At 41.5% G+C, this 14,277-nt stretch overlaps 1 protein-coding gene across 2 annotated transcripts in view; it reads left to right on the top strand.

The window, feature by feature from the left end:
* Positions 1-14,277, top strand: part of bbs9 (Bardet-Biedl syndrome 9) — a 252,177-nt gene that overhangs the window by 112,957 nt on the left and 124,943 nt on the right. The window contains exons 15-19 of one of the 2 annotated variants that reach the window (XM_079561877.1): positions 3,906-3,920; positions 9,974-10,114; positions 12,368-12,463; positions 12,561-12,733; positions 12,816-12,968. In XM_079561877.1, coding sequence (XP_079418003.1) covers positions 3,906-3,920; positions 9,974-10,114; positions 12,368-12,463; positions 12,561-12,733; positions 12,816-12,968 — 578 coding nt within the window. The remainder of the gene's footprint in view (positions 1-3,905; positions 3,921-9,973; positions 10,115-12,367; positions 12,464-12,560; positions 12,734-12,815; positions 12,969-14,277) is intronic. The other variant, XM_079561878.1, reaches the window with a different exon arrangement.

Consider the following 14,277-nt stretch of genomic DNA (forward strand, 5'->3'; position numbering starts at 1 on the left):
TTTTTGGGTGGTTTCTTATTATTATTATTTTTTTTCTCCGGAAATGATTGCGTTTTTGACCCGCTGAACGTGGGCGAAAACTCACCAAAATTGGCGGAGGCATTGGGGCCGCGAAAAAATTTATGAAATTGGACGCATTGGACACGCCCACAACAAAATGGCTGCACAGCGCCCCCTGGAAGCGGACCCCAATTCAAAAAAATAGGGGCGTTTTTGGGCGTACACCCGAATCACTCGCCACAGTGACAGGGGACATCAGGACAAGCCCAAAACTCACTTGGAGCGCCACGCCCACTCGCACAGGGAGGCGGCCATCTTGGCTTCAATTGGCTTTTAAGTGGCTTGTAAGTGGCCCGCCCATCCTCCGTAAAAATAGCCAGAGGTCTTAGCCTAGCTGCATACTGGCCTCTGTCAGAGGCCTCTGTCTCCTGAAATTCGCCAATTTTCCAAATTTCTCCCTTTCTTCACAAAAGCCACACTTTTGGACTCATAGGTACTTATACTACCCCTATGTCACAGACAGAAGCTTTAATTTGGACGTTTTTGCCTCCAAATTCACGTTTTTCTCAACAGTACAATCACAGGAAGTTTAATTCGTCTGTTTCCTGTCCGTCTCTCTGTGTGCTCCTCGTACTATATGGGTCTTTCCAAAATATTGCTTCAATATCGAGGGTGCTGCAGGGCTGAAACCCTCTCTCAACGTTTCTTTGGGCAGCCAGGAATTTACCCTGATTAAATAATGATAGAATATATTATTTTCTATACTGTAAATCCATTTCCTGCAAATACACAAGTGCGGGGTATTTCATGATATCAATGTCAAATCCCCTGCAGAAATCACTCAGTCTTAGTAGCTCCATTGGTAGAGAGCTGGGTTAGTGTACAGGAGGTTGCTGGATCAAATCCCAACCAAGACTCCTTTTCATTTGTTTTTCTTTTGGACTCCGCACTTTCTGGTAAAAACATGAATCGTCGCCGATGGTTCCAAACTCATTAGAAACAGGAAAATTACCCCTCCAGTGTGTTGCCAGGATCAAATTTCAGCCTGTGAATTTGGAGTACCCAAGCAGTCATCAGGCCCATGTTTGCATGGAATTACAGCTCAGTGATAGCATGTTCGTCTCAAGTGAAGGAGGTAGCTAGTCCAAACACAACCTTGACACTTTCATATTGCCTTCACCTTTTACATGGGATGCTGCACACATTGTCACAGCCTATAACATGTGAGTAAGGGACATTTTGCAGAAGTATCTGTGCCTGTGTGGCATCATAGCTTGAGCGTTGGATTCCCAACCATTAGGTTGTTGGATCAATTCTGACTTTACCTTTTTTTTTTTTTTTTTTTTACCGCAAATATGGTCCCACCCTCATGAAAAACGCTTCAAAACATGCGTCACTAAAGAGAAAGAAATGGGGGATCGTAGGGAGACAATTGAGGAAACACTGGGGAATATGTCGAAAACAATCGGGGAAATGTTCAAGGTGGGGGGGTGGGGTTGGGTGGGTGGGGGGGGGGGGATCTAAACTGTGAATCCGTTTCCTGCAAACACACAAGTGCATGATCTCTCATGACATTAATTTCCAATCTGCTGTTTTATTCAATCAGCTGGAGTAGCTCCATCGGTAGAGAGCTGAACTAGTGTACAGGAGGTTGCTGGATCCAATCCCAATGTTCACTCTTTTATTTCCTTTTTCTTTTGGACTCAGCACCTTCCAGGAAGAACTCACTAAAAACAGGGAAATAACCTCTCCTCCAGTGTGTTGCTGCAATCAAATTCCAGCCTGGGAATTTGGAGAAACCAAGCCATCATCAGGCCCATGTTTCAAGTGAAGGAGGTTGCTAGTCCAAACACAGCCATGACACTTTTATATTGTTTTCACCTTTTACATGGGCAACTGCACACATTGTCACAGCCTAAAACACATGAATACAGGACGTTTCATGAGATTGGTTGTGCCTGTGTAGTGTTACTGCTTGTGCATTGGCTTGTCAATCATGACATTAATGGATCAATTTTGACCTTAGCTCTTTTTTTTTTTTTTTATAACCGCACCTATGGTCCCGCCCCAATGTATGGGTGGGGTGCATGACCTGAAATTACCTCTCTCCTCCAGTGGTGTGCTGGGAACTAACTTCTGCTCAATAATTTAGACAAAAGTAGCCCACATCGGGGTCTCACTACCATGGAGGTACAGCTCAGTGATAGTGTGCTTGTCTTTGGTGGAGGAGGTTGCCAGTTCAAACATGGCTGTGACACTTCTCTAATCCTTTCTCTTTTTTTGTCGGCATTTTAATAGAATTTCTGATACAGTGCAGTCTGTCAGTGATTTTAACCGTTTATACAGTGTTAAGAGTTTCTGCAATATCAACATGTTTGTACAGTTTCTGCAACAAAATAGGGATTATTGCAATTACAACACAATTATGCAACTACATAGGGATTTTCACAATAGCACTATAATGTAACTTAATAGGGACATTCGCATATAAAGCACTGTCATGCAACTTAAAGGGACTTTCGCATAAAATGAACTGTAATGCAACTTAAAGGGACTTTCGCATATAATAAACTGTAATGCAACTTAAAGGGACTTTCGCATAAAATGCACTGTAATGCAACTTAAAGGGACTTTCGCATAAAATGAACTGTAATGCAACTTAAAGGGACTTTCGCATAAAATGAACTGTAATGCAACTTAAAGGGACTTTCGCATATAATAAACTGTAATGCAACTTAAAGGGACTTTCGCATAAAATGCACTGTAATGCAACTTAAAGGGACTTTCGCATATAATGAACTGTAATGCAACTTAAAGGGACTTTCGCATATAATAAACTGTAATGCAACTTAAAGGGACTTTCGCATAAAATGAACTGTAATGCAACTTAAAGGGACTTTCGCATATAATAAACTGTAATGCAACTTAAAGGGACTTTCGCATATAATAAACTGTAATGCAACTTAAAGGGACTTTCGCATATAATAAACTGTAATGCAACTTAAAGGGACTTTCGCATATAATAAACTGTAATGCAACTTAAAGGGACTTTCGCATATAATGTACTGTAATGCAACTTAAAGGGACTTTCGCATATAATAAACTGTAATGCAACTTAGAGGGACTTTCGCATATAATAAACTGTAATGCAACTTTAAGGGACTTTCGCATAAAATGAACTGTAATGCAACTTTAAGGGACTTTCGCATAAAATGCACTGTAATACAACTTAAATCAGTGTGATGAGGATTGATCGCAAGGGACCACAGCAAACAGAGGTGGTCGTAAGGCGTGAGAGTGAGCAAAGGTGGTAGCAAGGGATGACAACGAGCGGAGGTGGCCGCAAGGAACGAGAGCGAGCGGGGGTGGCCGCAAGGGACGAGAGTGAGCGGGGGCGGTTGCAAGGGACGAGTCCCCAAGGGCGAGGGCCTTCATCGCCGCTTGCGGCTTTAATTAAGATTTATGCTGGTGTCTAAAAATGACGGTATAACTGTGCTGCTATAATATGGCCCAGCGCCTTCCCTTTTTTGTTTTTTAATGGTTAGGAATTAGTTTTGATCACAACTGACTATTTGCGCAAAATCAGGTAAAGGGTAAACTTAAAGCATGCATTTATGAAAACCTTGGACTACAGGCTTGGTATTATTGATTTTTTTTTCTATTATGAACCTTGTTTTTCCCACAAAAGAGTGGCTGGAAAGAGCTACAAATGATTTAGATGCAACTTCCTCCTTCTGTCTAGCGCTACTCTTTTGGTGGTGTCATACAAACAGAGCCAATTGTCAGAGGCTTTGACAGTTTTCCCGCGACTTAAACCACTTTGCCAATGCAGTGAATGTGTTTATTTGACCTGTCTGCTACTTAAACCATTTTCCTTTCCTTCTTTTCTCTTTTCTTTTCTGCAGAACTGAATCCCGGAGGTGAGCTTTTTGGTTTCCTAGTTAGCCCCATAAGAATAGACTTGTAGCTTCCTCGGTAGACACCCATTAAACAATCAAATAGATTTACCTTTTTTGCCTTCCATACCGAAAAAGGATACCCACCGTTTTATGCACACGCAATCAAAAACGCCCCAAAAGCATTCCAGCATTACCCCACTCCTGCATACAGGAAGAGACCGCAGCCCTCTGTTTACACTCCTGTAACATGATCGCTGGCATGAGACTTGTGTATGGCATATTTCCGCGCGACTGTATAACATAAGTACACGTCCTTTTATTTATATGCATTTATCCCTCAAAGTGCTTCCATAGAAATCCAATCTCTCCCACACATTCCAGCCGCAGCGCTTGTAAATGTTGGCCTGTGTTTGTTTTAGTCCGCGATTCCGTGTGCGTTGATATCCTTTAGGAAGTCCTGTAATGTGTGATGGTCCGGATCGAGAGCCAATGCAGTCGATGTAGATGCTGTGTATATGTTTTACTATGAACTGTGTATTCAGCAATATAGCGTCTGGTTTGTGGATCAATGTGTAGCCATATTTTTGTCTTAGATTTGTATCTATTTCAAATTATTGCTGTAGATAACTGGAATTTACAGTATATGACAAAAAAATCTATTGCAAGGTTTCTTTCATTTATCTTTAATATAAAATATTGTGCATAAAAATGGCCAAAATTGCTGTTTTTCTGCCAAAGTGTAGTGAGAAAAAATATGTAACCGTTCAAATGTTGCCTTTTGGGTTTCAAAACTCAATAAATCGGGCGAGAAATATGACATAATGGCCTTTGAAGTTCTAGTTTCCCATTTAAATCTATGAAGAAATCAGCACGATATTGCTAAAATATTAAACTAAATAGAACTCCACGTACAAAGACCACACTCCAGTCTGGGAATCATCAAACCTTTGGCCTTCTTGCTGTGAGGTTGGCGTGCTAACCACTACATGCCACCCGTTTATCCTCATCTCCAAACTCATGGTAAATAGCTCTACATTAGTGGTTGCAAGAAGTATAAATCAATTAAGGACTTTCTGATGTCTTTACTTGATCAAACTCAGTGAAGTAACACTTAATAACGCAGAATCATTGATGACTTACCTGTTAGAGAATCAAGTATGACTTTTCTAGAAGAACAGACAAAGGCCGGTTGACTCGAAGAGAGTTCAACAAATACCGGCTCGTAGTGTTGTGTTTTTAAAGGAATAGGCCACCGTTTTTACATACTGAGATATGTTCTTACCTCACTTTAGCCGAGTTAATATATCCCCGTCTGGTCTTTGTCCGCGCGCTCTGCCAGGCAAACGGAGCACATACGCAGCCTCTCCCACATGTCACATAGCTCCAAAAAATACTTCATGCGAAGTATATTTACACAGAAATGTAACATGTCGATTTTATAAGTAAATAAAAAGGGGGACTATATTGTGAGGCGTAATGATACAAGGAGCAAATCGTCCGCGCAGTTATTGACGGAAGTGAGCGGGGGGAAGTCTTTAGGAGTTACTACACGGACGCTGTGCTCCTCGTATCATTACGCCTCACAATATAGTGCCCCTTTTTATCTGCTTATAAAATCGACATGTTACATTTCTGTGTAAATATATATATATATATATACTTAGCTTCTATCGTGAGCTTTTTCGGAGCTATATGACATGTGGGAGAGGCTGCGTATGTGCTCCGTTTGCGTGACAGAGCGCACGGACAAAGACCAGACGGGGATATATTAACTCGGCTAAAGTGAGGTAAGAGCATATCTCAGTATGTAAAAACGGTGGCCTATTCCTTTAAGTCCCAATAGAGAAAAGCAATAGCCTATCACATGGAATCTTTTTGGCTAACTTCCTGTTGGCCTGTGTAGGGTCATGACACTTCCTGTCCACATTTTAAAGTTGAAAATAAGATTAAAAGAACAGAAGAAATCTAAAATAAATGTTAAGCCAAGCAAAAGCGTGAAGATTTTGGTGCTGGTGGCGCTATTTTTTACAGTTTGTTAGCATCACGTTAACATTAGCCTTTAGCTTCAGGGCTAAAACATCAAAAGTTGCAAACGCATAAATGTCCATTGGCTATTATTTACATGTTGTCAGTGATTGTCTGGCATCTATGTTTTCAGCTGCAAACTACAAAAGTTCTACTCAAACAATTACACGTTTCGACAAGACATGGCTAACTCTCCATAGGAATAAACAAGGACAGGAAACTATCGTTAGCATGTTTTAATGAAGTTGTGTTCTTGGATCACCAGCTCTGCCTCAGAAAGTCGGTTTGCGTCAGACCTCTTTAAGCGAAGACACGCTTTAGCAATGACTCGATCTTTGAGGGGAATCTGACTTGAACCATCATAAATCAAAGGCATCTGTGTATAAGAAACATCTTTAAAATATGTCATATCAAAGTCTTTATTAGCTTCCAATGTCTGAGAAGTAGATCCAGAGCTTCCTGCTGGCTTTGCTCCATTCTGTCAAGTTGCTTTAAATGTTTCCAGTAAATCACTATGCTTCATGTCAGTTTATCTACTTTCTATTGGGCGTCAAACAAAAAAACGGCTTTTAATTTTAGAGAGTGACAAAATGCAGTGCGACCAAACAAAAACATATTGTATCATCATATCGTAATTTATTGTGCCACATATATGCATATTCCCTGTATAAATAAAGATCAAATAAAAACTATTGTACCGTAATTTTTCTTACTACTATATTTTTAAAGGACATTTGATGCTACTGACTTTAGTGGAGAGAAAATAACCCCAGCTAAACAACCTTCAAAGGCCGGTTACGGTCCATTTCACAGCTTATTTGGACTTTCGACCCAGGTTTATTTTCTTTGGTTGGAGAAATCTGATTCAGAGATTTTGTGAGCGCGCATGATAGTATGTGTATTTTAGCCGGACCAAAGGAATCCTGTATGTATTCCCACTCTAGGCGGCCCATTCACAAACCCAGATGATAACACGGCGGGCTGTATTTTACTGTTTGCGCTAAGGTTTCACTCCGACCTGCGTCTGCCAATGCGGCCCATTTACTACATTTCACATAAACTGACTTACCGCTGAGCACTTTCCAAGGCTCACGGAAATGTTTTTGATTTCTTTTAAATATGTTTTGCCTTCCTCCCAGACAGCCCGCAGTTTCATTCAGTTCTGTACATTATGAAAATGCACTTGGAGGGAGTTGAAACCTGCTGGACCCGGGTAATCCATCACGAGAGCACATCATGTCAGATCGAGTTTGTGTCAGCGCTGCTCTCGAACACTGTGGCCATGTCATCGGTGAAGAAGGCACTATATGATTTATGGGAAAAGGAGCTAGGACGTGCATCAGTCAGATAAGTGTTAGCCAGCTTTGTCCATTCAAGATGGAGCTGGGTGCGCGCAGGAGGCTCTGGAAGTATCCAGACCTGTCGCTATTATCTTGAATTATGATGCTGAATGTGGCCAAATCATTGTTTATTTGTATCGAGGCTGTATCGCTCTGCATTTTGGGCAATGAATGGAATCATGTTTTTTGAAATCTTTTTAGTAGATTGTTGTTTTTAGGCACAGCTGGTGGTTGAGTGGTTCTGCCATGTGCATGGGGCAAAGTTCCAACATCGGTTACATTTTTGTGTGTAATGTGTTAGTTTGGTGTAATCAGTGTGGAATTTTTTTCTTGTAGAAAAAAATGTATTGAACATTTGAACTATAAGGCTGCGTCATATTAACAACAAGTATTTTGAAGATCCATGAAAACAAGCACTGCTTTTGCTGCTGCTGTTTCTTTAAAACCCTTAATTCCCTTTTTCAAGGGAGTTCTGGTCCAAGAGGGTACCAGTTGTACATGTTAATAGTACTAGAGGAGACCCTGGGCCCTGAGTAAACCTGCACGGGTATGGGGAGAGTTCTACACAAAGCTCTACACAGAAAGACCACACCTTCCCATCATTGAAATCTGAAATCTATAACCTTAACAGCTGTGCGGCACGCTGTAGCTGCGTGTAAGGGTTTCCAAGAGGCATTAAAAGTCATTAAAGCTGCAATTTTGGCTGAAATTTACCACATCTTTTGCTAAAAAAAATGTCAATTGTCCAATTTTATGTCTTCTTTTTGATGAAATGTTTGCAAAAGTTAAGAAATTAAATATGCTTTGATTTTGTCTGAGTTTGTGGCATTAAAATGATATTATGAAGAGCTGGTACAGCGGTTAGCGCTCGTGCCTCACAGCTAGAAGGTCCCGGGTTCGATTCCCACCTGGATGGGGTTTCCCCTACCACTTACCACTAAAAACATGTACAATAGGCCAGGATGAATGAGAGTGTGTTTGAGAGTGCGAGTGCGGGACAAAAGGAGGAAATGAGCCCATGGCTACAATCCAGTGAGGCGTGTTTACATGCATGTATCCATGTATGTTCATTAACATGCACTGTCCCAACCAAATAAACAACTGACAAATAAAATAAAGCATTACATTTGACTTGCTTCTGCCTGTATAAACTCTGTTTCAGCTTCCAGCCATCTGGCCTATAGTGTATCATAATAAGATTAACTTTTTTTTGTATCTTTACTGATCATTGGCTACAAATATTCTTGAAACAAAGTTGACCACAGATGATTGGCTTCTGTAAGGACCTGTAGTGTCATTCCCCCCCGTCTCTTGACTCAGTCCTTATAACTCCCCAATGTTCCCACAATGTTGCACAGAGTGGGGGGAAAGTATTCAAAGCTTAAATATAGACCTCCTCACTAATATGGCAACCTGTTTTTCGTGGCACAAAATGAAATGGAGTTGACAACAGAAAGGGCGGCGAGGGTGTGAGGAAGTGGTCAAGTCAGCTACTGGCCAAGCGCTAAATCGGCACGTACGGACGGCGGCAGATCTTTTTTAAGAAAGTCGAGAGTGAGACCAAACGGAGATTTATTTAGGCATTGAAAAAACAAAGAGAGAGAGAACAGCCAGAGAAAAAGATGCCCACTTCACAGCCTGTGCTTGTGTAAGCTCTGTGTCGCCAGCTGGACGTTGTGAAACCCTTTGCTACGATTTCTTAATTCGTCTCTGGATTAATAATTTCATAACATCAAACCCTAATGTTATATATTTAACTACTGCACAATCCCAACCTAATGAAAACCGTTTGTCATTCCCCATCTTTCTCTGTTCTTTTTTAGACTCACCCCATTTGCTCTGAGTCTTTCTATTACAATATGTTCATCTCTGTCTGGGAAGGCCATCACCAGACCTTGCCCTCTTCTCCAAAACCGCCCTGTTTCCCTTGGCTCCTCAGCCTCTCCCTGCTTCTGTTCTGCTGCTCCCTGCAAATTGAATTACCCACCTAATCACATAATAATTGCGTGCGTTCGAAACCCAAAAGGTGCGCGGCGGCGTTGGTGGGTAATCATTTCTCCGAGCAATAACCTGGAACATTTGGTCATTTGAGCGTTCCCCCCCTGTCCGACTCCGCTGCACATTTGTCAATTTTATTTTCTCTTTTCTCTCACACCGGGCTATTTCCACTCTCCCCCATCTCCTCTCTCTTTTATTTTTTTCTTTCTCGAACAACTGTTTTCTTCCATCGCTCCTTCCTTTTCTCTGTTATTCCAGCTAAGTGTGCGAGGTTTCTGCCAAGCTCAGCACTGCTTAAGCTCAGGACAAAGTTATGCTTGGACCTAAAGTTCCCGTCCTCGTCTGTTCACTCTTCCTCCTGCGCTCTCCTCGCATAACTTCCCCTTCAGGGACTCCGACAAAAAAAAGGCCTCTGAATTCGGCGTCGAGCCCTTTTTGTCCGCACGTTTTGTGATCTCGCTGTAATATGACTATCGCGCGCTGTTTGCTGTGTTAACAAATGCCCCGCCCGGCCGCTGTTTGGAGAGAAAGCCTCGGGAAACGGCGGGCAGCTCGGCTTTGATGCAGGGGTGGGGGGGCGGTGGGGGGGACTGGCACTGGCACACACGGGCGACACCACCGAGAAGATTGCTTTGGCCAAAGACTATGTTGAATTCTAGCTATTTTTTGGTTTGTTTGCAAAATAAACGATTGAATGCCTCTCTCTTGCAGGAGTTCCCAGAGTTCTCCAGGCCAGGTTTAATCTTCCCTTGGCTCTAGTGTGCGTCGCCACGTCTCCCGCCAAAAGCACCAAGTTCAAGATCACCGTAGACACTAACCAGCCGCCGGTCGACCTCCGCGCCATGTTCCCAGGTATGCCACGCAAAAGCATGTTTCTACTATAAAGGAAATCGCCCCGAATGATTTGAGAAAATGATGATCCAGTGGTGTCCGAATGGCCTGATAGTAGGGCTGCTCGATTATTGAAAAAATAATAATCACGATTATTTTTGTCATAATTGAAATCACGATTATTCAAATGATTATTTGTTGCCTTTAAAAAAAAGTCTTTATTTTATTCATGTATTTATGAATTTAAAAAAAACTATGCTGAATAACACTTGCCCCCTGCTGGCCAGCCCTCACACCTGCGCAAGCAAACTGAGCAGTGACATCATCACACAGCGCTGTTTGTTTTTATGTCAGGCAAAAGCACGAGCCATGGCAGGTGAAAAGCGAAGGGAAAACAATCCCAGCGCCATGAAATAATGCAAGAAAAAAATAATAATAATAAAAAAAAATTGAACAAAAAATTGAACAAAAAACGTTTTTTTCGATTATGCTAATTTTTAATCGTTTAGTGTAATAATCGAAATCATAATCGAATTTCGATTAATTGCACAGCCCTACCTGATAGAAAAAGTAGTGCACTCATAATTTCCCATAATGCATTTTGAAAGGTAGTGAGCAGCGATGATCACTAGATGGGTCAAAATACGGTAGACCACAAAGCATTGCGAGAGTCGGAGAAGAACAGCGACAGGTTCTTTATTATTGTTCATTCTTTATAAAAAGGAAAAAAGGCAATTATACATTTCCCTCACACATTCATGTCAAATCCATGTTACATGAAACTCATCTGACTCATATTTGTTAAACTGTCGCTTGAATTTGGTCGGTCTTCATCACAGAAATCCATTGCTGCCGGAGTTTGGATGTAGTCACTGCGGTTCGGGCCCGCAGCTTTGACCCGAGTCCTGTGATTTTCGATGAGGAGAAAGTAGAGAACAGCGTGTCCAGATCATCAACAGAAAGTGTGGATATTATAACGGCATTAAGAAGCTTTAAATCGGACTTGCTGCTGCCTGCATAAGCCCGGCCTCGTGATGTTTGTGTGAGCTCACAGTTGTGCAAAACAGGAGCCTAATACCCAATGCTTCACTCAATAATCATAACTACAGTATGTTGTGCTTTACTGTTTTGGCAAATACAGAGAGCTGTGTGACTGGGGCAGGTTGATGCAGAGCCATAAAGCTTTCTGTGTTTACTGTTTTTGAAAGGCTATTTCATAGGGGCGTAGCGGTTCAGCTATCTCACGGTTCAGTTCGGTTCACGGTGCAGGACCCACGGTTCGGTGCATCACGGTGCAAGAAAAAAAAGTTGGTTTTGAAATAGAATAGATAAATAATGTCCATCCTTTGGCAGTATTTACAGTCTCAGAAAAAAATAGGCAATGCTTTCTAAATTTTCAAAGCTGCTTTATAATAAAAGCTCACAATACAAAACACAATAGAAAACAAAACTGTAGTGCGCTAAAGTAAAATAAATAGATAAATAAATCAATAAAAAATAGCAGCGCAGTGCAGGCCATGCGCTCTTTACACAGTGCATAGTCACACCCCTACTATTTCATGTTTCTTTGTTGCTGTTTGTTGTTTTTTTTTCATATAAAGTACTGCAACTCAACCTGGGTTGCTTTAACCTCTTAACTCCCACCTGAACGGATCCCATTTTCTCCAGTTTGGCTTTACCCTAAATCAAAAAGCTTCTTGGGGAAAAAAGCACCAAAACAGCCACAAAAAATGAGAAGAAAACAAGGATGTAAACGCAACAAAAAAGTGACCAAACCTCAACCAAAGAGTGACAAAAATTCAACAAAAATGTGATCAAAAATCAACAAAAATGTGACAAAAACTCAACAAATTGTGACAGAAATTCAACAAAAAATGACAAAAATTCAACAAAAATGTGACAAAAATTCAACAAAAATGTAACAAAAATTCAACCAAAGAGTGACAAAAATTCAGCAAAAATGTGATAAAAATTCAACAAAAATGTGACAAAAATTCAACAAAAATGTGACAAAAACTCAACAAAAATGTGACAAAAACTCAACAAAAATGTGACCAAAAAAAACAAAACAAAAAAAACATACAAAAGGTGACACAACACAGCAACAATGCGAGGAAAAAGCTCAGTTTCGTGAGTCTTAGCTTTCAAATGAGGTGTTACACAGCCAAAAGAGGACAGAATGCATTTGGTTTAGGCGGGTGGTAAGACGTTTACCAAACCCATGTAAGATGTTTTACCCTACCTTTAAAATTACATTGAAATTTGTCTCTCCAGAGTTTTCAGACAAGTCAGAAGAAAAAGACGGGAACAGCTTGGCTTTCCAGTTTTTGTCTGGACAAAAGGTTAGCCTGGTGGCCTCCAAAACCTCCCGTAAGTCTCACAGAGTAAGACACAGAATGCAACTGTTCACCCCCCCCCTCCATTGATCAAAAATAACTACTTTCTATATTTACTTGCGCCTCCTCAGAACGGTACCGAATTCAGAGTGACAGCTTTGAAGACATGTGGCTCATCACAAAGGAGCTGGTCCACAGGTGCGACCAGCATTTCTCCAAACTGGGGTTCAAAGACTTCCGGAAAAGCGTGAGCGGACCAATCCCCCTGCAGGATTACTTCTTGGCGATTGACCATCACTTCCAGGTACAACACCACAAACACCACAGATGTTGCGGCGCCCTGATCTTTCCTTCAACTGATTATTCTGTACATGTTTGTCCCTTAGCTGCGGGTCAGCGCTAAACAGTTCCAGGACCTGCTCTCGGAGAGGGCCGTCCAGTTCAGAGCCATCCAGAGGCGCCTTCTGACTCGCTTCAAGGACAAGACCCCGGCTCCTCTGCAGAACTTGGACACGCTCCTCGACGCGACGTACAATCAGGTCAGACCCCGCCGCCGCATTTTGTCCTTAAAACAACAAACGCAAAATCATTTTTATGGCTCTCTGACAACGGGGAAATGTATGTTCTTTTATGGCACCCTCGACTCTAAAACTGTAGTTGAAAAGACGGAGCTTTGCCAGGTACTGAAAGTCATCTAATCTCTGTGTGTCTCAGCTAGGCTAAATACATACGATTTATGCATGTAGTAAATGAGGCTCTCTGTTGAATCTGCCACAGCATTTATGGACTTCACAAAAGCCATCGTACTAGTCCATAACGCAAATACTTGACCAATATGGTTAAGCCATCTTTGTGAATTGCAAGTATCTTTGTATAGGCATAGCTCTCCGGTTGTTTCTTTAAGTCTCGGTTGGTAAAGTCTTGTTCTCGGCTGTCATAATGCAATTCCTAACGCGCAGTTGGTGACGCTAATTGGTACATTGTCAATTTTGTTTGATATTAAGCTCATTTGTGCTTTGAAGTTTCTGCTCGCTGATCGAACACACATGGCTGTGTTTGTTTTGGGCACATGGGTCTAATGGAAACAGTTGTCATTATCAGAACAACCACTGCAGGGCGTTTTCACTCATTCCGTCTCTCTCTCTCTCTCTCACAGTCATGACTGGCTCCAACACATTGACAGTGTGAGAGCCGTGTAGGGCTGATTTATGCACGTCCTGTCTGGAGGTGATTATAGAGCCGAGCACACACCCAATAGGATCCTCTGATTCTCATTAACACAAGGCACATCCACAGCTGCTCCTCCACCTGAACCTGCGTGAACCTTCTCATTTACTCCTAGCTTTTCATTGCGAAAGCCAAGTGATATCTTGTTTAAGTGACTATCTCGGTTGATTTTGGAACTGAAGTCCTAGTTTAGATCCTAGTTTAGACCTGAAAAGCCAAACATTTTGTAATAAGTAATCTTTGATTTGAAAGTTTGAGAGTAGATTCATATCCAGTGTATGCGAAAACAACAGAAGAGAGTTGTATTCCTGTTGAACATTTTGGACATGTTCAAATTAGAGAGAGAGACATGAATTGTCTGTCTGCTTGAGGTGCGTGTGGGCTTTCATTTGAAGATTCAAGGTCTTAAAGTTTTGATACTGTTGGTATCGAAAATGTAAAAGTATCAAAAGCAGGTACTGAAACAATGCCTGTAGATTCAGATTCAGATTCATTTATTTGCCATTTGCAGTTTGAAAAACCACATTGTAGAGACAAGGTTTTGATGCTGCTGGTCCAGGGACAGCATTAAAGAAAGTGACTTGGTTGTTTCTAACCTGGCTAACACCAGGCTGCTGTGTG

This window comes from Gobius niger (genome assembly GCF_951799975.1).
Source record: "Gobius niger genome assembly, chromosome: 8".
In the NCBI taxonomy this organism is placed as follows: Eukaryota; Metazoa; Chordata; class Actinopteri; order Gobiiformes; family Gobiidae; genus Gobius; species Gobius niger.